Source organism: Felis catus, chromosome B2, assembly GCF_018350175.1.
Source record: "Felis catus isolate Fca126 chromosome B2, F.catus_Fca126_mat1.0, whole genome shotgun sequence".
In the NCBI taxonomy this organism is placed as follows: domain Eukaryota; kingdom Metazoa; phylum Chordata; class Mammalia; order Carnivora; family Felidae; genus Felis; species Felis catus.
Window position 1 is genome coordinate 99,546,229 of NC_058372.1, and position 26,618 is coordinate 99,572,846.

A 26,618-nucleotide genomic window follows, 5' to 3' on the forward strand; every position below is an offset into this window, starting at 1 on the left:
ATCAGCTAAGGCAGGGGCAGAATTAAAGCGCCTTCTAATCCGACCCTCGGCAACATGTGCGTCACGGACAAATACTGAGTTTTAATGTGTGGCTTCTTTCGTCCTGAGGAAACACATACTTTAGAGAATGGCCAAGTACCACGGCAATCGCGGTGAACTGCACAGGATCAAAACCACCACGCCATCCCAGCAGTGGCCACCGCCCCCGCCGAACCCCGCCAACCCTAAGGATCCACCCATGTTCTCTGCTAACCAGTTTAACGCAGCGCGGCGCACCCTTTCCCCACTCCGTTCCCGTTCTCCCCACCCATTCTGCATTCGACCCCAGGCTCTCAGTCGCCAGCCGGACAACACAGCGCCGTCTCCCGCCCAAGGGACAGCGCGAACCCAAACCGCAGCGCGGCGGGTAGCTCTCCGCGCTCCCGGCAGGCGGGCCGCCAGCCAGCCGCAACTCAGCGGCTGCTGATTGACAGGCGGGAACACCTATGAGCCTCAGGGGCGGGACGCTGCGTCACTTCCTGGCCTTTCGGGGGAGACGGCATATATAAATGCGGAGCTCACGCAGCGCCCTCGCTTCCACAGTATGGCCGGCGACATTAGCTAGCGCTCGCTCTACTCTCTCTAACGGGGAAACAGCGGACTACAAGAGACTGAACTGTATCTGCCTCTATTTCCAACAGACTCACGTTCAACTTTCGCTCACAAAAAAAAAAAAAAAGCCGGGAAAATTTTATTAATCCTTTTTTAAAAAAAAGTTAATATAAAATTATAGCAAAAAAAAAAAAAAAAGGAACCTGAACTTTAGTAACACAGCTGGAACAATCCGCAGCGGCGGCGGCAGCGGCGGGAGAAGAGATTTAATTTAGTTGATTTTCTGTGGTTGTTGGTTGTTCGCTAGTCTCACGGTGATGGAAGCTGCACATTTTTTCGAAGGGACCGAGAAGCTGCTGGAGGTTTGGTTCTCCAGGCAGCAACCCGACGCAAACCAAGGATCTGGGGATCTTCGCACCATCCCAAGGTGGGTGCTGGGGGCTGTCGCTGCCTGGAAGGCACCAGCCACGGGCTGGGGTCGGGGGCCCCGGGTTCCCGCAGCCTTCAGGTGGGGGTGGGTCCGCGGGCGGGGCTCGTTTCGGCTGCCGTGGAGGGGGGGGGCTCGGTGCTGGGGGGAGCGGCCGCGTCCACGCGTGGCCCGAGCCGACTTCTCCCGCCGCCGTTGCCGGACCGGGCGCTGCCCGGGGGGAGGGGGAGGAGGCCGGCGCGCCGCGTGCTCAGGTAACGTCCCCCGCGCAGCGTGCGGGGCGGCGGGCGGCGCCACTCGGTGTGGTTTGTGGGCCCGCGCCGTCCGACTTTCCCCTCCGGAGTTGGCGGTCGGGACCCCGGGTGGGGGCGCCTTGGGGCCGCGCGGGCTGCCTCCCGGCAGGTGTGGCTCAGAGAGCTTAGTCAGGCGCTACTTCGGGCGTTCCCCTCTCGGGGAGCGGGGAGGGAGGGAGTGGGTTTGAAGCCGGGCTCGTTCTCTCAGCGTGCTTCGGGAGGTGGGGGCTCTCCCGGTCTCGGACTGAGGGTCTGGCGCGCAGGCCTCCCGCCCGCGGTCGGCGCTGGCAGCATGTGGCGCCCGGGCGGCGGGGATTGGGCGGGAGCAGTGGTGTCGCAGTGGCTGGGCCCCACCGCCGCCCTAACGTGCTCTGCACCAAAATCCTTTTCGGGGCGGCCCCGGAGCCCACCGAGGCTGGCCCCGGAGACTCTTGACCTTGGCTGTGTTACCTGCTACCGCGTCGGCGGGTTCCGGGCGAGGTGCGGGGTGGAGAAAGGTTTGTCTAAATTTACGGGCTAGAGGCCCGTCCGAGCCAGGACATAATACCTTTAATGCCTAAGCCTGCAAAGGAATCTGGGGCCCCAGCCTCCCACCCCCGGCAGTCACGCGAGAGCGCTGGGCTGATCGCGCAGAAAAGAAGAGGTCTTCTCGTGGTCTTGGGAAAGCAGAGAGCAAATGGAAGTACAGGCGGTGGCGAAGGTGCCTGGGCCTTTCCCGTGGCGCTCACACCGCTAGGCACCCCTTGCCTTTCCGCGCACAAGTGCGGCGAGTGTGACGGTGCGGCGGAGGAACCGGCGCGGCTGCCTCGTTGAGGCGACGACCAATGAGCTCCTGGGCCCGACCGAGAGCCTGGCCCCAGGGTGTGGGCCAATGGGCGTTTCAGGAATGTAGGCTGCGCTCGCTGCAGTCCCTGACAAAAAGCAACTGGAGAAGGGAATCCAGGCGGACACGTGCTGCCGGGACTTTTAAGGCAGTAGGTCTGTCTTGAAGGATCCTCTTGCTAAAAGCGTCGTGTTAGGTAGAATGTGACAGGTCTCATTTTTCAAGCTTTGTTCGACACTTAAAATGTCTAACGTAGACCTTCACTATGTGCCAGGTTCAGCTTTAATCACTGTGTTATAGGAGGCAGTTACTTACAAATACTGGGAAGCTTAGTATTTCCTCCATTTCACAAAGGGGGAAACTCCCTGGTGGTGATATGCGTCTGGTGAAACAATTGTGATCAGATAATCTAGAAAATCGTGTCATTGAAGAACTAATGAATAAGTCTCTCATAAGGTGGTTAACAAACGGTTTTGCTCTGACTCTTTAAATGTTCTGAAGCTTTATTTGTAAGCTCACATTCTTAATAAAGGGAAGAGGGCTTTTCTTCCTTCCAAGTTCTTAGGCAGAAATGCCAGAATTTAAGCTTGGGCTTTTTTGCTTAAGTTCCCTGAGTCAAGGAGGAGGGAGAAAGGGTTATAAAAGGGCAGTTTGCTTTCTGTAAGTAAGAACCACTGTTCCTTTGTACTTTGGTCAGCAGAAATTGTTTTGCTCCCGCAGTGTGGCTCTTAAAATGATGGCAAAAGTTAAACCTTCAAGGACAGAATATTGTTTTGTTCGTGATTTGGTGCGGTAATTTTATAGACCTTTAACATTCGTTAAATCACTATCTTGAGAGATTATACCACACTTAAGCTGTTGTAGATAGAGCAAGTAAGAACTGGAAAATCTGTTTAACTGAGAGGTCTTTTGGCAACCTTGGTAGGAACTTTCTCTGTGACCTGTCAATCAAGCATAAATGATTTGCCTCTGGAATATCTAAATTTGAATTCAGCATTTAATAACTAGCTGTTTGATGTCTCTTCATCTCTAAAATGAAGACGGTACTGGTACCTACCTTCATGGAGTAGTTGTGAGGATTAAGTGGGTTACTTTAGGTACACTACTTTAAAAACTGACACATAGTAACCACTCTAAGTTATTATCTTTGGGGGTTTTTTGTTGGGGGGGTTGGGGTTTTGGGTTTTTTTGCTTTTTAAAGGCCATTTTTTTTCCTTTTCCCTCTTTTTAAGCAAACAAGGTTGTAGAAGAAAATATGTCAGATGGTAGTCTAAAAGACTACATATTAAAGGGTGTCCTAGCAATTTGATGTATTTTGACTCCAGTAGAGGAGATAGTGTCATTGGGGAGTTTTAGATTGCACCATTATAATACATTCTACGAAGTATTTTATCTTTGTAGCCTTATTTTTATTTAATAATAAAATTTTATTTAATGATAAAAATGTTGAAGGCAGAAAGACCTTATCTCCACTGTCATCATCCATTAAAATGCCGACAGACATTTTGTGTAGTGTTTTGTGTCAACATACCACAATTTTTTCATTCTGTTAATGATCTTAACTTAGCAGGTTTGCATCCTATTTAAGATATCTTTACTCACTAGAGGTTAATGAAGATGTGCTTTTTCCCTCCTAAACTTTGTTTTGCTTTTTGTATTTAGATCTGCATTTCCATCTGGAATTGATTTTTATTTTTAATATAGTATGAGGGAATACAATGCACTTGAAGCAAAATTGGCTCATCTTTCCAAGCTTTAACTCCCAAGTTCATCTAGAACTGTTCTGTTAAACATTTCCTACTCTCCTGTAGGCCATTTAGTAGAATTCACCTTAAGTTTAATCTGAAGAAAGTATGTGATATGGAGAATCTTTTTACTAACTTCTCAAAGGAGACATGGAGCACACTATACAGTTTTTGGTTTTGTTATTTTAAGTAGGAAAATCCTGTCTGGACTGGGTTAAAGAATGCTGGTTAACAATATGGACAATATGGGATTTTTTTTTTTAAGAAGATCATTTTCTTTTTAATGTTTATTTATTTTTGAGGGAGAGACAGCATGAGCAGGGGAGGGTGAGAGAGAGAGGGAGACACAGAATCTGAAGCAGGCTCCAGGCTCTGAGCTGTCAGCACAGAGCCCAACATGAGGCTCGAGCTGACAAACCGCGAGTTCATGACCTGAGCTGAAGTTGGACATTTAACCCACTGAGCCACCCGGGTGCCCCGCTTAACAGTATGTTTAAGAAAAGCAGCATTCTGGGGCACCCGGTTGGCTCAGTCAGTTGGGCGTCTTCAGCTTAGGTCATGATCTCGCGGTTCGTGGGTTTGAGGCCTGCGTCAGGCTCTGTGCTGGCAGCTCAGAGCCTGGAGCCTGCTTCGGATTGTGTCTCCCTCTCTCTCTGTCCCTCCCCCTCTCTCTCTGTCCCTCCCCCTGCTCATGCTCTGCCTCTCTCTCTCAAAAATAAATATTTTTTTAAAAAGCAGTGTTGCATATCAATAAAGGAATAGATGATGTGTTCTAAAACTGGCTTATTTCAGACATTATAGGAAATGGCTGCTATGGGGAGGAAGTCTGTTGGAAAATTAGAAATTTTGAGGAGAGGAAAGGTTTTTTGCTTTTGAATTCATAGCCCTGAGCTATTATTCTTAGTAATGAAGTGGGTTCAGATGGGAAATTGTAGTGGAGGTGAAGAGAATAAAAATTATGGGAAGGTTAGAGGTATTATTTGCAGTTAATGTGAAACTATAAAAACTACAATCTATGGTGGTCATGTTGGAAACAACATTAGGACAAAGTGGGATGTTCTGCCATTTCTCTCCTTCAAATTTTGTAAGCTGCAATTTAAATCACTATCCGTATAATTACTGCTACATTCAGTTGATTACTTTCAACAGGTGCACTTTAAAAAGGGTGGCTTGGAGATAGCAGTTTAAACTTTTTCAAAACTTCTTTGAGAAAGGTAACAAGAGAAGCTTACTTCAATAGGAAGCTTTTCTACTTCAAACCTTTTTACACTAAAAGGTTTCTTGGGTAGGGGTTGTAAATTCCTTCAATGTAAAATTACTGATTCTGCAATAATGTGCCAGTGATGTAGTCAAGTAAGGCAGGAGTTTTGGGAAAGTTAATTTTGAGGTATGACTTAGAATCCTTGCAACCAGCCCTCATCCTTTACAAAAAATTAAATTGTAGTTTATAGTGTCTGATCTACTGCATCTTAGTAGGATCCAACTCTTTGGGTGACATGAGTGATAAAACTGCTCTGAAGGGTTTCTTCCACCTGCGAGCAGCATTCTGTTCCTTCAGACATTTACTTTGTAAAATTGAGATTAAGAAACATCTAACACATGGAGCACTTGGGTGGCTCTGTCGGTTAAAGTGCCCGACTCTTGATTTCAACTCAGGTCATGATTTCATGCTTTGTGGGATCGAGCCCATGTCAGGCTCTGCTGCACTGCTAGCATGGAGCCTACTTGGGATTCTCTCTCTCTCTCTGCTCTTCCCGTTTGAGCTCTCTTTCTCAAAGTAAATAAATTAAAAAAAATTTTTTTTAAGCATCTAACATTAAATTTACCATTTTAACCATTTTTTGTAATTTTCTTTTTTTGAGAGAGAGTGAGGGGGGGTGCAGAGAGAGTGGAATAGAGGATCCCAAGTGGGCTCTGCTCTCAGCCCAGAGTCTGCTTCACATCTTCTCTCCCTGTCTCCCTGCGCCTTCCCTGCTCCTGCTATCTCAAAAATAAACATTTAAAAATATTTTTATAATTTTAATTTTTTTTAATTTTTACTTATTTTTTTAAAATTTACATCCAAGTTAGCATATGGTGCAACAATGGTTTCAGTAGATCCTTTAATGCCCCTTACCGTGTATCCCATCCCCCCTTCCACAACCCCCATTAGCAACCCTGTTTGTTCTCCATATGTAAGAGTCTCATGTTTTTGTTCCCTTCCCTTTATGTTCATATGTTTTGTATCTTAAGTCCTCATATGAGTGAAATCATATGATGTTGGTCTTTCTCCGACTGATTTCGCTTAGCATGATACCCTCTAGTTCCATCCACGTAGTTGCAAATGGCAAGATTTCATTCTTTTTGATTGCCAAGTAATACTCCATTGTATGTGTATGTGTGTTTGTGTGTATATACCACATCTTCATCCATCCTTTGGTGGACCTTTGGGCTCTTTCCATACTTCGGCTATTGCTGATAGTGCTGCTGTAAACATTGGGGTGCATGTGCCCCTTCGAAACAGCATACCTGTATTCCTTGGATAAATACCTAGTAGTGCCATTGCTGGATCGTAGGGTAGTTCCATTTTTAGTTTTTTGAGGAACCTCCATACTGTTTTCCAGAGTGACTGCACCAGCTTGCATTCCCACCAGCAATGCAAAAGAGATCCTCTTTCTCTGCATCCTTGCCAACATCTGTTGTTGCCTGAGTTGTTAATGTTAGCCATTCTGACAGGTGTGAGGTAGTATCTCATTGTGGTTTTGATTTGTCTTTCCCTGATGATGAAGGATGCTGAGCATTTTTTCATGTGTCAGTTGGCCATCGGGATGTCTTTGGAGAAGTGTCTATTCATGTCTTTTACCCATTTCTTCACTGGATTATGTTTTTTGGGTGTTAAGTTTTTATAGATTTTAGATACTAACCCTTTATCTGATGTCTATGTTGTTTGTAAATATCTTCTCCCATTCCATCGGTTGCTTTTCGTTTTGCTGATTGTTTCCTTTGCTGTGCAGAAGAAGCTTTTTGTTTTGATGAGGTCCTAATAGTTGCTTTGGTTTCCCTTGTTTCTGGAGACATATTGAGTGAGAAGTTGGCTGCGGCCAAGATCAAAGAGTTTTTGCCTGCTTTCTCCTCTAGGATTTTGATGGCTTCCTGTCTTACATTTAGGTCTTTCATCCATTTTGAGTTTATTTTTGTGTATGGTGTAAGAAAGTGGTCCAGGTTCATTTTTCTGCATGTCACTGTCCAGTTTTCCCAGCACTACTTGCTGAAGAGACTGTCTGTTAGATATTCTTTCCTGTTTTGTCAAAGATTAGTTGGTCATACGTTTGTGGATCCATTTCTGGGTTCTGTATTCTGTTCCATTGATGTGAGTGTCTGTTCTTGTGCTAGTACTGTACTGTCTTGATGATTACAGCTTTGTAATACAGCTTGAAGTCCGGAACATTTAAAGATATTTTTAAATGATGTGTACACCCAGCATGGGACTTGAACTCCACCCTGAGTTCAAGGGTTGCACACTCCACCAACTGAGCCAGCCAAGTGCTGCATTGGGTTATTTATTTTTGTTCTTGTGGAAGTTCCTTATATATTCTGAATGTTTACCTTTTATCACCTATTTGATTTGCAAATATTTTTTCCGATTCTGTATTGTGTTTTCACTCTTTTGAATGCTTTCCTGTGATGTGCAAAAGTTAAGTTTGATACAGTCCCATTTGTCTTTTTTTGCCTTTGTTGTCTGTGCTTTTTGTGTCATATCTAAGAAAGCACTGACAGATCCAGTCTACTGAAGCGTTTCCCCATGTCTTCTAGGACTTTTGTAGCTTTAGGTCTTAATTTTTGTCTTTAATCTATCTTAAATTAATTTTTGTAGATGGTCTTAGGAAGGATCCAACTTTATTATTGTGTGTAAACACCCAGTTTTCCTAGCACCATCAGATGACTCCCCCCCCCCCCAACCCCCAATTTTGTAGTCTTGGCACCTTTGTTGAAGGTCATTTGAGGCATTTACTTACTATATTTAAAAGTATGGTCAGTTGTCCATTTGGGGTCTTGTTGAATCAGATAACAAGTCGTTTTAGTTGTTTCTTTTCCCTTGTAAACACTCCGGCTTGTTCTGTTTTCATTAAATCACAGACTCTTTAAGAAAACTTTAAATATAGGGGTGCCTGGGTGTCTCCGTTGGTTGCCTGACTCTTGATTTAGGCTCAGGTTATGGTATCACGGTTAGTAAGATGAAGTCCCGCTTATGGTCACTATCAGCACTGAGCCTGCTTGGGATTCTCTCTCTCTCTCCCTGTCCCTCTGTCCCTCCCTGCACATAAGTGCACTCTCTCTTTCTCTCTCAATAAATAAACTTTTGGGGTGCCTGGGTGGCTCAGTCAGTTGAGCGTCCGACTTTGGCTCAGGTCATGATCTCACAGCTCGTGAGTTCAAGCCCCGCATCAGGCTCTGTGCTGACAGCTCAGAGCCTGGAGCCTGCTTCCGATTCTGTGTCTCCCTCTCTCTCTGCCCCTAACCTACTCGTGTTCTGTCTCTGTCTCTCTCAAAAATAAATAAACATTTAAAAAACTTTATTTTTTAACATTTTATTTATTTTTGAGGGACAGACCAAGCACGAGCAGGGGAAAGGCAGAGAGAGAGGGTGACTCAGAAACCAAAGCAAGTGACTCAAATCCGAGCTGTCAGCACAGAGCTGGACTCTGGGCTCAAACTCATGAACTGTGAGCTCATGACTTGAGCTGAATTTGGATGTTTAACTGACTGAGTCCCCCTGGCGTCCCTTAAAAAAAAAAAAAAATTAAATATAAAATATAAAATTTTGCTTTTCTGGCATAGTGATCTAAGATTATTCAATCCATGTACTGTTATTAGTAAAGAGTATCCTATTTTGGGGTGATACATGATCTGGTTGTCTGGGATCCAATAAAGCTTTATTTACAAAAGGAGGCTTGGGGCGCCTGGGTGGCTCAGTTGGTTGAGTGCCCGACTTTGGCTCAAGTCATGATCTCATGGTTGTTGAGTTTGAGCCTTAGGTTGGTGTTGGTTTTTCACCTTTCTTTTCATATACATGTATTGACATTTTCGGTTTTATTTCTTTCACATCTTGCCCCTTGATTTATTCATTCTTTGAAAGCCTGTGGGCTATTCTAAGATTGTCTTTTTGGTTGGATAAACCATCCAGTTGTTTTAACAAGTGTTGTGGGTTTTTTTTTTTTTTTTATGTTTATTTTTGAGAGAGAGCATGAGCGAGGAAGGGGCAGAGAGAGAAAAGGAGACACAGAATCCGAAGCAGGCTCCAGGCTCTGAGTGGTCAGTACAGAGCCCGATGTGGGGCTCAAACCCACAAACCATGAGATCATGACCTGAGCTGAAGTTGGACGCTTAACCAACTGAACCACCCAGACACCCCAAAGTGTTTTTTTGTAATGTTGATTTATTTTGAGAGAGCACCTGTGCATGAGTGGGGAGGGGGCAGACAGAGAGAAGGAGAGAGAATCCCAAGCAGGCTCTGCCCTGATAGCACAGAGTCTGATATAGGCTCGAACACATGAACCAGGAGATCATGACCTGAGCCAAAACCAAGAGTCTAGATGCCCAGCCAACTGAGCCACCCAGGCACCCCTAAAGTTTTTTAAAGCAATTGTGTTCTTTCATACTGTGACTTTGAAAAAATACTAGATGGTTTCTATTAGATGAGGAAGAGCTTGGTTGCAAAAATTATTAACTAATGAGTGAGTGCAAGAGCATTCTGGTGTCCCTCAAGGTGGAATAAGCACACTGTCTAGCATTTACTAAAAACTTTGGACAGAATGCATGTATCAGCTGAGGATTCTGGAAAGTAAATGTTAGCAGGTGAATTGGAGAAGGAAACCATAACTCAAAATAGCACTGAGACAGCTATGATTTCCTGTTTTTTATTTCCTTTGGTTATCTCTTGGGGTGGTCTGAAAAGCTGCCAGAAGCTGCTAACTGCACACTAGGTGCAGACAAAAAGAGCTCCGAAAGAGGGCCAACCTGGTCCAAGAGAGTGGGGGAAAATCTTTTTTGTTTTTGTATTGCTTTGCTTTTTGTGTGTGTGTTTTGGCCAGAAGAACTGTGGTCCCAAAAGTAAAGAGCATCATGGATATATCCCTGTTGATATTTTTTCTTTTCATTTCCCTGTTTGGCTAGAGAGGGACAGATAGTCAAGGCAGAGTGGAGAGAACCAAGAATTGGGCCCTCACCCTGAACCAGAAATTGTCAGCAAGATTATGGGGAGGAGAAAGGTGAAGAAAGTGATCCCATAAAGATTTATATGAATACCACTGAGCTGCTCCTGTATGGATTTGATCACAATTTATCAAAGGCTTTGAAAAGTGATAGGTCACCTCCCAGTCCCAGTCTGGCCACTGGGTGACAAGCAGGGCAGATCTGAATACCATGGCAGGGGCTTTCATAACTAAACAAATCATAACATATAACCCATAGAAGTTGGGTAAAAACTTGAAGACTGAACTTAACCATTTCAATTGCCTGCTAAAACAATTTTTTTTATTACTTTTTTAATGTTTGTTTATTTTTGACAGTAAGAGAGGGAGACACAGAGTATGAGCAAGGGAGAGGCAAAGAGAGGGAGACAAAGAATCCTAAGCAGGCTTTAGGCTCCAAGCTGTCAGCACAGAACCCAACATGGGGCTCAAACTCCCAAGCCGTGAGATCATGACCTGAGCTGAAGTCAGATGCTTAACTGAACCACTCAGTTACCCCTAAAACAATTTTTAAAAATCAGCATGCTCCATAGGATTTAAACAAGATTTAAAATTATATAACATGATCAAAATGCTAAGGATGCAATCATAAATTAATAACAAATCACCAGGAAATTCTCAGCATCCATCAAAGGAAAAAGACTGCAACTTCAAGGTGATGCAGATCAAGATTTACAAACAGCTATCATAACCATTCCATAAGAAGTAAGAGCGATTTTTTTTTTTTTTTTTTTTTTTGTATGTGAGAGAGACAATCTGAGGGGGGTAGGGGCAGAGAGAGAGGGAGACACAGAATCCAAAGCAGGCTCCAGGCTCTGCGCTGTCAGCACAGAGCCTGATGTGGGGCCTGAGCCCAGGAACCGTGAGACCATGACCTTAGCTGAAGTCAGCCATTCAACCAGCTGAACCACCCAGGTGCCCCTTGAAGTAAGAATGAATACTCTTAAAAGGAAAGACAAAGTCTTAGAGAAATAAAAGAAAAAATTTAAAAATACAGCAGGAAAGGGGCACCTTGGTGGCACAGTAGGTTGAGCATCTGACTTTAGCTCAGGTCATGATCTCACAGTTTGAGTTCGGGCCCCACATTGAGCTCACTGATGTTAGTGCAGAACCTCCTTTGGGTCCACTGTCCCCACCTCTCCCCTGTTTGTACTCTCAAAAAACAAAAACAAAAAACCAGGAAAATAACTACTGGAATAAAAAGTTTATTGGGTGGGCTTTAGTAGAATGGAGATGACAGAAGATTGACTGAACTTGAAGATAGATCAGTAGGAGTTACCCAAGTTGAACAACACAGAAAAGATTGGAAGAAATGTCCCAAAGGTCTCTCAGGTTCTGTTCAGACCAAAAAGTTTAATATGTTTGCATCAGCAGATGACCCAGAAAGAGAAGGGTGTGAAAACAGAACTATGTTTATTATAATGAGTAGATTCTACAACTAAATTATTTGGCCGTGAAATGAGTAAGTTTCATTTATGTAGATTAAAATAAGATGGCATTTCAAGTGGAATGATCTAGTTAACAAGATAAACTTGCCTTTTTAATAAGAATTGCCCTCTAAATACCTGAATTATTAGCATGACAAATTTAAACAGTAAAGGATCATGTAACTATTTTAAATTTAAAAATTTTAGGGCTATAGTGGGGGCCTACCTGGCTCATTTGGTAAAGCATGTGACCTTTCGATCTCAGTCACGGATTCAAGCGCCACGTTGGGCATAGGGCTTACTTTTTAAAAATAAATGAAAATTCAAGGCTGTTATTTCTCCAAATGTCCATAAGATCTCATCAGAATAATTACTTATTGCCAAAGTCAACAAATATTTGAGGACCTTCTATGAGCTGGACTAGGCACTGGAGATAAACACAATACAACACAAAGTCCCTAACTACACGGAATGAGTGTAGTGGTATTGGCATGAATACCAAAATAGCCACACAAATACTAGGTAAGCATTCTGAGTTTGTTTGTTTTTTTAAACGTTTATTTATTATTGAGAGACCGAGTATGAGCATGGGAGGGGCAGAGAGAGGAGGAGACACAGAATCCGAAGCAGGTTCCAGGCTCTAAGCTGTCAGCACAGAGCCGGATGCGGGGCTCGAACCCACAAACCGCGAGATCATGATCTGAGCCAAATTCGAACACTTAACCGACTGAGCAACCCTAGGCGCCCCAGCATTCTGAGTTTTAAAACCCTTTGAGGTGCCTGGGTGGCTTAGTCAGTTGAGGGTCCGACTAAGGTCATGATCCCAGTGGGGTTGTTGGATTGAACCCCATGTCGGGCTCTGTGCTGAGTGTGGGACCTGCTTGGATTCTCTCTGCCCCTGCCCCCCACCATTATGTGTGCACGTGCTCTCTTTTTCTCTGTAAAGTAAAAAAACCTTTTAATGACATTTGGTCTGGTGGGAATAGTGAGGTGATTTGAACTAGAAGAAGGGGGCTGAGGACAGGAGTTCTAGGTAGGGGAAATCCATTCCAGCAGTACTCTCACTCCCACATGGCATGATACGGGCAAATTGAGTTTATGGTGCCCTATTTCTAGGAATGGTTGGTGGAAAAGCCCAGTGTGACTGAAATACTGGGAATGGGGATAGAGCTAGTTACCTGTATATTTTGTCTGTGTGTTTTATTTATTTCAACTGTTCTTCTGATACAGTGTCTTTATATTGCAAATTTTGAGTCAAATGAGAAGGGGAATGCCAGGAGATAAGAAGATTAGATAATAGTTTATTCTCTGGGTGTAAAAAAGGATCACTCTGTAATGAGGGGACCTGGAACTGTTGAGGGATAGATTGACTATACTGAAAATAAAGAACGTAAGCTTATAGTGACTGGGATTCCTAGCCCCTTACCCTGTTTTGCCTTCTAGAAATCTTAATGCTCTTTAGGCAAGAGAATGGAATATTTGGGTAATCTGACTTGCCCAGGAAAGAACTTTAAAAAAAAAATAGTGATAGGGAAGGAGTTCCGCAGTGAAACCACCCAGTCACCGTGCCCTGCATAAAGGCCCACAGTAAATACACCCCATCCGGGTGTGTAGACCTTCTGACTAGCTAAGTCTTAGTACCCTATTCTTGGCCAAGAATCACTCAAAAGAAATGTTGAAAGGAAACAGTTGGGGGAAGATCTAAGGATAAATTAATGCATAGAAAACCAAACCAAATGAAAAAGCAGGACAACTTTTAAATCCAGAGAAGAACAAAGTTATACAAGAAAGAAAAAGTTCATGGAGCACAATTAAAAGTCTTAACATACTGTTAACACTGCTGTATGATTCATGAAAGTTAAGAGAATAGATCCTAAGAGTTCTCATAGTGGAAATTTTTTTCTTCTTTTGCTTTCTCTTTTTATTGTATCTGAGATGGATGCTAAACTTACTGCAGTAATCATTTCACAATATGTAAATCAAGCCATTATGCTGTAGGCCATAAACTTACATACAACGATATGTATGTCACTTATAAAACTGGGGGTGAGGGAGTCAGCATGGATAGTGAATAAAAACTGAGAAGGGGTGATAGAACTCAGTAGCATAGCCAGTGAGTGTAGAATTCTAATGGGTGAGCTGAATTCTAATGGGAAGTCATTAGGTAAGATCTAAATTAGATAAGCTCTAAAGAGAGACCCCTGTACTTCAAAATTCGACTTAAAGCTTCTTGTATTTATAGTGTATTAATTATAATTAATATTTATATTAATATTGTATTAACATTATTTACCTTTGTGTTCAGTATTTTGAACACAGTATTTTTTTTAAGTTTATTTATTTTTGACAGAGACAGAGTGCTAGCATGAGCTGGGGAGGGGCAGAGAGAGAGGGAGACACAGAATCTGAAGCAGGCTCCAGGCTCTGAGCTGTCAGCACAGAGCCCGACGTGGAGCTCGAACTCACAAACTGAGATCATGACCTGGGCTGAAGTCGGATGCTTAACCGACTGAGCCACCCAGGCGCCCCAGTATTTGAATTCTTATCATAGGTAAATTTTGTATGCATTATGTAATTTAATCTTTATTAGTCATGTGAAGTAGGTCTTATTGCCCACCAGATATTTAAAAAAAAAAAGCCTTGGGACACCTAGGTGGCTCAGTCAGTTGAGCATCTGACTCTTGATCTCTGGGTTTTAGGGTCGTAGGTTCAAGCCCAGGCAAGAGGCCTACTGGAGAGGGAAAAAAAAAAAAGCCTATTCATGGAATACTGGGTTCCAGACACCCGGGTGGCTCAGTTGGTTAAACGTCTGACTTCAGCTCAGGTCAGCTCAGGTCATGATCAGATCAGTTGGTGAGTTTGAGCCCTGCATTGGGCTCTGCGCAGGCAGCTCAGAGGGTGGAGCCTGCTTTAGATTCTGTGTATCCCTCTCTCTGCCCCTTTCTTGCTGATCCTCTTTCTCTGTCAAAAATAAACATTAAAAAAATTTTTTTTAGAATACAGTGGGTTCTGAAATGCATACATTAGTGAATTTTGAGTCTTAGAAATGGGAAAGCCCAAGCTGTTGCTTGGCTTCCTAAAATAAGAGGATTCAGATGATCAGTTTGTATTGTTCAGAACTGCGTCTTAATTGCAACTTTTTTTCTTTCCTAAATAAAAAATTGTACCATTTAAAAAATTGAAACAAACTGCAAAAATATGTCCCACTCTAATGTGTATTTAAGTTTTTTAAGTTTTTTCAGATAGGTGTCAGTAGTGTTCAATTTAACTAATTTACCCAACGTATTAATGTAATTACTGCCTTCTCTATTGGTCACATAATTGCCCACTGGGCCAGTAATAATCTCTTCTAAAAATGATGAAACAGGCACAAAATGCTGGTAGGATTGATTGGCACCGTGCTTGATTTTTTTTTTTAATTTTTTTAATGTTTATTTTTGAGAGAGAGCAAGCGACAGAAGCAGAGACTGAGAATCCTAAGTAGGCTGCTGTTAGCTCAGAGCCAGAGGCAGAGCTCTATCTCATGAACCGTGAGATCATGACCTGAGCAAAATCAAAGGTCAGATGCTCAACCAACTGAGCCACCCAAGGCGTGCCACCTGTTTTTGTGCTGGCTGTATTGTTGAGGATTTCTTTCTTTCTTTTTTGTATCTTTTTTTTTTTTTTTTTTTTTGTATTTATTTTGAGAGAGAGCACAAGCGGGGGAGGGACAGAGAGAAGGAGAGACAGAATCCCAAGCAGGCTAATAATCCGCATCATTAGTCCAGAGCCCCATCGCAGCCCTCGAGATCATGACCTGAGCCAAGATCAGGAGTTCCACATTTAAAGACTGTGGCACCCAGCACCCCTGTTGAGAATTTCTTAAAGATTCTTAAGTGGATAAGAAAACTAACCATAATATGCTATTTTGGGGGGTATTCAAGAATGATCTGCCAAACATTAAGAGCTTTAAAAACATTTCTAGCCTTGGGGCGCCTGAGTGGGTCAGTCCATTGATCCTTGGTCTTCTGGCTCAGGTTATGATCTCACAGTTCGTGAGTTCAAGCCCCACATGGGCTAGCTGCTGTCAGCCTGTCAGCACAGAGCCTGCTTTAGATCCTCTGCCCCCCCCCCCCCCCCCCCCGCCAACTCTCTGCCTCTCCCCTGCTCATCCATGCGTGCACGCGCGCACGCTCTCTCTCTCAAAAATAAATTTAAAAATACTAAAAAAACATTCCTAGTATGTTTTTTTAACTGGTAATTTTAAGTTTGTCCTGTGGAACTGTTTTATGTATTTCTGTTTATAGTGGGCATGTTAAAGAGGAAGCACTTTAAAACATTTTTTTTAATGTTTATTATTTTTTAGGCAGGGGGAGGGGAAGAGAGAGAGGGAAACACAGAATCTAAGCAAGTTCCGGGCTCTGAGCTATCAGCATAGAGCCTGATGCGGGGCTTGAACCCACAAGCCATGAGATCATGACCTGAGCTGAAGTTGGACACCTGACCAACCAAGCCACCCGGGCACCCCAAAAAGGAATCACTTCTTAGGTCTCAGATAAATTAAAACTACTTTATTTAGTTATGCCTATTTGACTTCCATTTTGCTGTCTATTACCTGTACTTAACAGACTACTTTGTTGAAATGGACATTTCCTGATCCTATTAAAGAGCTTGTAGTGTTCCCAAAATTGCCAGCAAAAGCCATTTTTTCAAGTTTTTTATGCTCTTAGACTTTAGACACCACTAGGTATTATGATCATCAGCTGCCAAATTGATAGAAAATAGTATCTATACACTGAGTACCAGTTTACTTGCTGTCAGGCCTTTAAATCTTTTTGCCAGGCTAATCAGTGAAGAAATGGTGCTCTTTAAATTGTAATTCCAATAGTAAGGTTTAAAAAATCTAAGAATTTGAGGGGCGCCTGGGTGGCTCAGTCAGTTGAGCGTCCGACTTCAGCTCAGGTCATGATCTCGCAGTCTGTGAGTTCAAGCCCCGCGTTGGGCTCTGGGCTGACAGCTCAGAGCCTGGAGCCTGCTTCAGATTCTGTGTCTCCCTCTCTCTCTGCCCCTTCCCTGCTCATGCTCTGTCTCTCTCCGTCTCAAAAATAAATAAAAACTTAAAAAAAAACCTTAAAATCTAAGAATTTGATAGACAAAAAACATCTCATTTTAACTTAATTTCTTTACTGGCTTGCTGGTGAAAAGGTAATGATTTTCCTTGGTTTATGGGCCTTTTTAATTTGTTCCGTGCATGGCTTACTCATTTTGTCATTTGTTTTTTCTTAATAAATTGTAAGTAGTGTATAATTTCCAGTTTTCCAGTTTACTCTTTGTTATTGAGTGGATATGTCAATTATAGATAGACTTTAGAAATAAAGCTAAATATTATTCATAAGAGAAGACGGAACAAGAATGTGACAACATAAAAAAATCCATTGTGTAAATTGTTAGAACATTCAAGTGTGAGAGTTTTATAATTTTTATTCAAGTAGTCAAGTGCTGTTATGACTTAATCACATTTTTTTGTGTGTTAAATAATAGATCCGAGTGGGACATACTTTTGAAGGATGTGCAATGTTCAATCATAAGTGTGACAAAAACTGACAAGCAGGAAGCTTATGTACTCAGGTAAGTCCTGCAAAAACCAGCTTTTTAGCTACCTGATAACAGTCTGAACCATACATTCATTACATGGAATCGCAAATTGTTCCTCTGGATTTTAGTTCTATAATAATTTTTACTTTGAGAAATATAGTATAAAATAAAGTTTTGTTTGTTTAAGTTTATTTACTTATTTTGTGAGGGAGAGAGAGAATCCCAAGCAGGCTCCATGCGTCAGCACAGAGCCCAACACAGAGCTCAACCTCATGAACCCTGTGAGATCGTGACCTGAGTTGAAACCAAGAGTCTGGACACTTAAACTGAGCCACATAGGCACCCCTAAAATGTTTGCTTTAGATGTCCCAGTGTGTTCTGAATTTTTACCTAATAGCTCTTCAAGATGGTTGCCATCTTTACCTCCTTGTAGTTAGCAGAAAGTATCTGTAAAAGGTGGTAGAATGGCATTGTCCTTTTACCCTCAGCCCCAGATAGAGAGGCCTTCCTGTTTAGTGTATGCCTCTCACTGTCAGAACTTCGAGCGAAGTGAAAACTTAGCTTCTTCCTGTAAATACAATTGCTATAATAGAAGAAAGCCATTCAACATGTTTATAGGTACAAAGCTAATTTATTCAATGAAAATACTAATTTCTTATACATGTTATAATGGACCTTGGGGCTACTGGATTAACAAAGTACATAAGGTGTCTGCTTTGTTTTTATCACATGCTTATTATGTGCTAAGAATATAATGGTGAGTAAAAACAAACATTCCTTTTCTTCATGGAGCTTATTATCTTAGTGAAAGAAATAATGAGATGGTTACAGAAATATGTGTGAGAGTGGGTAGTACAAGGTGAGACATGAATTTAGTAAATAATATCCTAAGATAGGTGAGGTGAGGAGGAAAGTTTAACAGTAAAAGGGGATTTGTATAATGAGCTAATATGCTTTGTACCTGATTCAAGACCTGTTTGTGGGGTTCTAGAACCTTAAACTCATTTTTGTATACTAGAAAGGGCGGGATACTGTAGTACATTTTATGCTTCCTTGAGATCCTCACATTTTAAATTAATAGCCAAATTTTAGATTGTAAATGATAATCCAATAGTAGATGAATTGTATCTCAGTAATACATAAACGTCATTATAACATTGTGACTTTTTCCAAATGCAGTGAGAGTAGCATGTTTGTCTCCAAGAGACGTTTCATTTTGAAGACATGTGGTACCACCCTCTTGCTGAAAGCACTGGTTCCCCTGTTGAAACTTGCTAGGGATTACAGTGGGTTTGACTCAATTCAAGTAAGTAATCAAACATTTAATCCTTTTTTCTAGACAAATGTTAGGGTTCTGTGATATGCCTAGTAAATAAATTTTTGTATACTTCTTAGTTGTGATGGGTAGTCACTGATTTTTTTGAAACTAAATGTATACATGTTCTCAAAAATCATTGTTTCCATGCCTATTTAAAACCTCAGATCCAAAATTACTGCTCTAGAAATAATGTACCTTGTTTCTACCGCTGTTAAGACCCATCATGTATAGATTGGGTATTTTTTAGTTTCTAGAAACTCAGAGATGTGATCTGCATTCTTAATACATTGTTGATACTCTTCTCCAGCTTAAATAAAGTTGGTCTGTATGACAGTAATTCATGGATATTGGTCTGAAACCTTGCTATGACACCAGGGCCTTCATTTTTGTTTGTTGGCCAGCAAAAGATCACCTATCTTTTAAACCTATTAAAGGGAAAACATGTTAAATTTCATTGGAGAAAATATTTATAGATTTGATTTTGTTATGCATATGCAGAAAATAGTTGACTAGGAAAGGTGATAGAATTCTGTGTATGAAGTTATCTGTCTTTTTCAGAGCTTCTTTTATTCTCGTAAGAATTTCATGAAGCCTTCTCACCAAGGGTACCCACACCGGAATTTCCAGGAAGAAATAGAGTTTCTTAATGCAATTTTCCCAAGTAAGTTTAAATAGAATTGAAACTTGTCTCCTTAGAGGTTATATCCTTTCAGAGATCTTTTTATATTTGTGAAAGCATATGTATGCAAGGATATATATTAAGGATAAATATGTCAATAAAGTAAATTACAAATTCTAGAGTGTATATATGCACGGTAAGGTCAGTGTTGACAGGATGGAAGAAGAAAATGAATTGATAACTTGCCAGAAGGAGACATGATCTTTGTCTACCCAGTTGCTCTAATTTATATCTAATTTAATGGTTATGAAGGCCGTGCTCTCTTCCTTCAGAAAAAGGTATAGTGACTTCATAAACCCATGCTAAGATGCTGTTCCATATAAGAAACTTGGGCTTGGCATTCTATTCAGGAATTGAACTGGCTTAAAAATGATAAACAGTGAGATCAGAGTGTCACTTCAACCAAATTGGCAAGATTTTCTTCCATTTACTAACTTTTTATTTATAGGCCATCCTTTTTGAGCTTCAAGGTCAGCGAACTAAAAGTTATCTAATCTAATACCCTTAATACACTTATATCCTAGAAGAGGCTGAAAACCTAGGATGATTTTACTAACTTGGCACAAAACCATTCACAGGCATGATTTAAGATTCCCCCCCTCCTCCCTCACAGACATGATTTGAAAAGAAAGTCCAATTTCTATCCTGTTCTTAATCTAATATGAAACTATACAAGGCTGTATCAGTGCCGAGTATAATTTAGTGTAAATATCTTCCAGTTAATTTACTGTGTTAAATGAGGCTTTGGAACAACAATATGGAAGGAACATAATACATAAATGACTTGTATTTACTTGGGAGTGTATAGAGAAACAGGTGATCAAATTCCATTTCCTTAATGGAGTTTTAGGGGGAGAGGGTGAGCCATACTTTCCTCAGCACTCAGACTAACTCCCTAGCTGAAGTATATCTCTAATGATTTTTTTTTTTTTTTTTTTTTTTTTTAATGGGATGATGAGATCCTGCCTGCTTGGGAGGGAAGCACTATCACCCTAGCTATTGGAAGAGTGGAGGCAAAAGTATCCTATGAAATGGAGCTGTTAAATTTATTTTATTCTCCTCCCTTAACAGATGGAGCAGCATATTGTATGGGACGTATGAATTCTGACTGTTGGTATGTTGGACACAGTTTTATGGTTTTTTTTTTTTGTTTTTTTGTTTTTGTCTATATAGGATTTATTTTAAATTGCTATTTGTCATTTTCAGAAACTTTTTTTTTTTTTTTTTTTTTTTTTAACTTTTATATAGGTACTTGTATACTTTGGATTTCCCAGAGACTCGGGTAATCAGTCAGCCAGATCAAACCCTGGAAATTCTGATGAGTGAGCTTGACCCAGCAGTTATGGACCAGTTCTACATGAAAGATGGTGTTACTGCAAAGGATGTCACTCGTGTAAGCATTTTCAGGAATTCTTCTTTAGGACTAAATAATTTTAACTCAAAGTGTATTCTTTTTTTTTCTTTTTTCTTTTTTTTTTCTTCTTTTAATGTTTATTTTTTATTTTTGAGAGAGAGAGACCGCATATGAGCAGGGGAGGGGCAGAGAGAGAGGGAGACACAGAATCTGAAGCAGGCTCCAGTCTCTGACCTGTCAGCACAGAGCCCAATGTGAGCTGAAACTCACAAACTGAGAGCACGACCTGAGCCAAAGTCAGATGTTTAACCGAATGAGCCACCCAGGCCTATAAGTGTATTTTTCGAATTTGTATGTAATTCAGTCTTTCCTTTCCCAGGAGAGTGGAATTCGTGACCTGATACCAGGTTCTGTCATTGATGCCACACTGTTCAATCCTTGTGGGTATTCGATGAATGGAATGAAATCGGATGTAAGTAATATTTTGCTTAATTGTTAAATATTTAAGTGTACCCATTTCATTATTAACATAAAACTGTTTCTCTAAGGGAACTTATTGGACTATTCACATCACTCCAGAACCAGAATTTTCTTATGTTAGCTTTGAAACAAACTTAAGTCAGACCTCCTATGATGACCTGATCAGGAAAGTTGTGGAAGTCTTCAAGCCAGGAAAATTTGTGACCACCCTGTTTGTAAATCAGGTAATTTGTTTTATTACTGACAATAAAATCTTACAGGAAATAAGGATAGTGAATCATGTCATAAAACGTATCCTAAGATGGCATGTAACAGCAGATATCTAGAAGTACCACTGGGTGAGGTTATTAGTAGAAGCGATGCTTTGTTATTGATTAGACTTGGTCCTTGTTTTATATCTAGCCCAATTAATGGGTTCCTTCTGTCCTGTTTTCCCTGTAGACAGATGGGGAGGTGGGGGGACAACGTAGGACGATGCCCCTCTCCATCCACCCACAGGACAGCTAAAGTATTCAAATGCCACAGTTTCTTTAAGATAGTAGTCTTAAATACTTTTTAAGTGACTGTTGTGTTTGAAAATACTTCTGCAGATTGGAAGCACTAATGATTGGTTTAAATTCTTTTCCCCAGAGTTCTAAATGTCGCACAGTGCTTTCTTCGCCCCAGAAGATTGAAGGCTTTAAACGTCTTGATTGCCAGAGCGCTATGTTCAATGATTACAATTTTGTTTTTACCAGTTTTGCTAAGAAGCAGCAACAACAGCAGAGTTGATTAATAAAAATGAAGAAAAAACGCAAAAAGAGAACACACATAGAAGGAGGTGGTGGCTGCTTTTTAGATATTGATACCGGGGGCCGTGCTTTCCATAACCACCACCTTGTAGCTGCAGAAAGCCCTAGATGTAATGATAGTGTAATCATTTTGAATTGTATGCATTATTATATCAAGGAGTTAGATATCTTGCATGAATGCTCTCTTCTGTGTTTAGGTATCCTATGCCACTCTTGCTGTGAAATTGAAGTGCATGTAGAAAAAACCTTTTACTATATGAAACTTTACAACACTTGTGAAAACAATTCAATTTGGTTTACGCACAATGTAATATTTCTCCAGGTATCATCCAAAATTCCCCACAGACAAGGCTTTCGTCCTCATTAGGTGTTGGCCTCAGCCTAATCATCTGGGACTGTTCTATTAAATTGCTGCCAGGATTTTACATCCAGTTACCTCCACTTTCTAGAACATATTCTCTACTAATAGTACTGAAACCAATTTCTACTTCATACAGATGTTTTTTGCAACAGTGATTAAAGTTTATCTTCCACGAGTCGAGTCCTCTTCAGAAAATGATTGCAGTTACCCATTTTGTGTATTACTATTTTAACATTATTGCTTCCTGTACCTGTACTTCCTTTAATTGATTTCATTCCTTGCCATGGTGTCTTGCCTCCCAACCCTCCCCCCCTCAATAAAGCAATATACTGTTACACTGTGGGTTTATACTAATCTTACACCCGGGAGGGGGAAGGGGAATGGACCCTGGGCTTAATTTTATTTAAAGGTCAAAGGAGTTTGTCCTCCTTTTATATTGGCATGGACTCTTTTGGGAGATAGTGACCAAAATAAACCATGGTGATTAGCAAAGAAGACACATAAATTTTATTAGGGTATACTGGCAGAACTGTTCCAGAAACTGTATGCTATTCTGTATTCCCATTAATGAGATTAGCTTCTCATGAGTACCATGCCTTTACTAACTTGCTAAGTGGTTGTGTAAAAGAATTTTTATCGCTAAGTTTATTGGCAAGGAAATAAAGATAAAGGTTGTATTGGATTTAATAAGTCATCTCAGATGATTTACCTTAACTTTTGCTTTTAGCAGCTATCTCCAATAATTTTCATTCACAGTATATCATAAACTTTGGTTCAAAATGGAGTCTGTCTTTGCCATGTTATGACTTAAAGTTCTTTGACTTTGTGTGATGCATTATGATGGTGTTCTGACTTCCTGGTGTTCTTTCACCATGGTTTCATAGGATCAAGTGAAACTTCCCAGACTGAGAACTGTTCAGGATATTCAGACATACAGTGAAGCAGAATGCTATCCATAAGACATAAAATTCCAGACGTCTATGGGAAATGACTAAAAATACAGGCTTTGAGGAGTTGGCATCTTTTAGGTATATTTGCAAATACTGGGATATAAGCAGCTGAGAAAACAGCAAAGTTGACTAAATTTTGTATTCTTGTCCTCAAAGTTTTTTGATTCTTTCTGGATTGTTGCAGTGATGTTTTTTTGTTCCTTCCGTATTTATAAATGAAACACTTTTTTTTAGTGTTTCTAAACATAAAATCTACTTGGTTTGAAATCAAGTGGTTGGAACACAAATTTTGACTTTTATTTTAAGCATGTTGATTCAAAGTTTCATTGAAGAAACTTTCAGTCAATGGATCAGTTTGATTCTGTAATTAGCACACAGTACCTAATTAATGTTTTGTACTGTTTTGAGGACCAATGCTCAAAGTGGATTTTGTTCTTGAACAGTGTCCCAGTAGATTTGATGACATTTGTTGGCTTGAGGTCTGATTTTTTTTTTTCTAATAGATTTAAGATTTCTATCTAATGTTGAAAACTGCACAAATTTGTATGGAATAAAGCCTAGAAAAATTAAAACTGTAGATTGAATAGTAATCAAAATTAATCCTAGTGTGTATGATGGAGGAGGGAAAATTTTGGTGCCATAATTTCTCTCTTCATGGTGTTGGACTTAAATCAGTTGAAATGTATTTCTGTACCACAATTTAAGCTTCAATAAAAGTTTGCTTAATTCATTGTCTAGTGACATTCAAAAAGTTTTTTGTTGATGTATTTTTTAAATAGTATAGACCAAATACTAGCCATCTGCAATTTTTATAATTTGAGGAAATTGGTATTTGGTGGTTATTGTCCAATGTTTGAGTAATCATGAAGACAGAAGATCTTTAAGCTCCTGGGAGAATAAGTAATTTATACTCAGATTTAAACATTTCTTATTAGTGGCTTCATAACTAAAGCTTAAGAGAAATAGCTGGGCTATATATATACCAGGATATCAGAGTAGAAGAGGTAAGTGGTAAGAATAAAAAATTGTGTTTGTGAGTTTGGAGTTAAGTCAGAAGTCTGAAGGTGAAATGTTCCAGGTTTTATAGAATAGGCTCTTAATAGGTGAGGGAGAACAAGCTATAAACTTAACTGGAACAAAGTTATAAGCTTGATCATTTTTGCCATGTAGGTACATGTCTCATGATCACTTATTTGGCAAAATTTCAGTTCTTCAGTCCCTGTCTATAATCTGAAAATTGGAATCTTATAAAAATGTGTATTCAGATCTTTTTCAGAGAAAAGTATATTAGAGAACATTTTCTAAAATGTGAATAGAAAGGGGGTTGATCCTAGTTGTTAACATATGTGATGTGTGTAATACCTCCAATACCAGGTTCTTTCACAAGAACAGGTAAGTGAGCAATGATATTCAGACACCTTAAGTTGCAAATATGGTATTACACTATGAAAGGTAAAGAACCTTATTTTCATTGTCCTGGCCAGATAACTTGCACCAATTCCTCACTTCCCACCTTCAAACTTGATATTTCCATCCCCCCTTTTATTCGTGTTAAAATGGAAACTGTTCCTTTGGAATCTGTCCCTTCTACCTTGAGAGACCTTGTAACTGAGCTCTCTGCAGGGTTTAGCTAGAACACCAGAAAATAGATGAGATTTGTAATTCAACATTTTAATTGGAGAATTTTCAAATATATAAACAAAAATAGTATATTGAATCTTCATATCCTACCTTAAACAGTACTCAATTCAACTTTGATACATCTATCTGCACATCTTTGTAGGTAAGATTTAGAAGTTGCAATCTGCAGATCTTAACTACAATTCAGGAAAATGGACACTTTATTTAGCTCCCATCCATGTAGGGACAGAAGGTTCACTTAATCCCTATTTAGGAAACTCTACCCCACCCCAAGTTAATCACTTTTCCAAAAATTTTTTTTTTCCACCATAACGTAGGGTCCCACCTGCCCCACTCTGGTACTTTATATTAAATATAAGGTATATACTCCCTACAGTGCTTTCATTTGGTATAAAGTTTTTGACGGGTTGAACCATGTATTCCTTTCTGCCAAGTAGTATCCATTGTATGAATGTACTATGATTTGTTATTCATTCTGTTACACATTGGTTTCCAGTTTTTGGAATACAAATAAAGCTGCTATGAACATTTGCATACAAGTGTTTTTGTGGCTCCGGGCTGCCTCGTATCGGAGTACTGAACATGTTTTCGTCCTTATTCGCCATTAGTATATTCTCTGAAAATGTTTTTGTACGTTTGAATCAGGTTGGCTTTTTATTTTGAATAGAAAGTTTTGCAAATGTTTTCTAGTCTGGTGTTTCTTCGTTTTCCTAATAGTGACTTGATGAAGTTCTTAATCTCAAGTCTTGATTTATCAACTTTCTGAATGGGTCTTTTTCTGTCTCAATAAATCTACATAGCCTCACATTGTGGTGGTGGTGGTATTGTTTTCTTGTGAAACCTTCATAATTTTGGCTTTTATATCTATGATCCACCTCAGATTTCTATGTGTGGTATGAGGTAGGGATTGAAGTTTCTTTTTAACCCATGTGATTGTGCAGTTAACTCTGGCACCATTTGTGCTTTCTTTCACCATTTTAAAACAAAATAATTTGTTTTGGCATAATTTAAGTTGAATTACTTTGGTGGAATTTAAATTACCTTTAAATTATTGGACCAGTTTGTTACCATGCTTTGACTGTTCCATGGGTTACCTGTATTTCTGTGTAAATACTAAAACTCATCAATTTATTTTTTTAAGTAAGCTCTACACCCAAGGTTGGGTTTGAAGTCACAACCCCAAGATGATGAGTCGCATGTTCTACTGACTGAGCCAGTCAGGCACCTTCAATTTCTACTTTTAAAAGAGACTGAGATTGAGTAATTAGAATTGGGTAGTATCCTGGGTAGGATCCGTTGTCATTTAAGTTTTTCTCAGGAGTGTTCTGTGTGATGTTTTGTATGATTTTCACGAGCCCTTGGTGCTAGTGTCATTTGAATTTTCTGATTTGTAATTTTTAATTTTTCAAATCTTTTATTATAGGACCTTGCTAAGCTCTTCATTAATGCACTGGTTAGGACCTCTATCTAGTACATGTTGAATTTAAGCGGTAAGGGTAGACTACTAGGGGGCAAAATTCAGGAGGGGCTCCCAGACTGTTGCAAGCAGTCTTCTGAGAGAATAAGTACATCCTTTCATTTTGCTCCCTGGGGGCTTTGCTTGCCTGAGTCTTGTCCTGGTCCTCCATTAAATAAAGTCCTCTCCTCTAAGTTTTAGAAAGGAAACATTCATTGCATAGTCCATCAGAAATGTTTGCTGTTGGTTTCTACGTATAGATGTCTAGTTAGATGCCTTTTACATATTCTCTGATTTTCTCAGGAATGGGTGTTGAATTTTATCAGACCTCTCCTCCCCCTTTTGGTACCCATGGAGTGATCATACGGCTTGTCTCCTTTATCTGTTAAGATAATCCTGTCCTTGGGGGAGTTTAGTGATGGAACTTTAGGTCTAAAACAGGCTCCCAAATACTGGGGGCAGAAATGTCTTGTTTGAA

The 26,618-nt window shown here is 40.4% G+C and overlaps 1 protein-coding gene across 2 annotated transcripts; it reads left to right on the forward strand.

The window, feature by feature from the left end:
- Nucleotides 1-566: 566 nt before the first annotated feature.
- On the forward strand, nt 567-25,218 carry AMD1 (adenosylmethionine decarboxylase 1). 2 transcript variants are annotated; one of them, XM_023254260.2, is made up of 9 exons: nt 567-1,018; nt 17,057-17,143; nt 18,290-18,416; nt 18,987-19,089; nt 20,179-20,221; nt 20,356-20,500; nt 20,841-20,933; nt 21,010-21,165; nt 21,572-25,218. In XM_023254260.2, the coding sequence occupies exons 1-9, from the start codon at nt 909-911 to the stop codon at nt 21,710-21,712; spliced, it is 1,005 nt and encodes a 334-aa protein (XP_023110028.1). In that variant the 5' UTR covers nt 567-908; the 3' UTR covers nt 21,713-25,218. The 2 variants fall into 2 exon arrangements, with proteins under 2 accessions (XP_023110028.1, XP_044913849.1); XM_045057914.1 differs by lacking the exon at nt 567-1,018 and adding an exon at nt 1,397-1,420.
- Nucleotides 25,219-26,618: the final 1,400 nt, after the last annotated feature.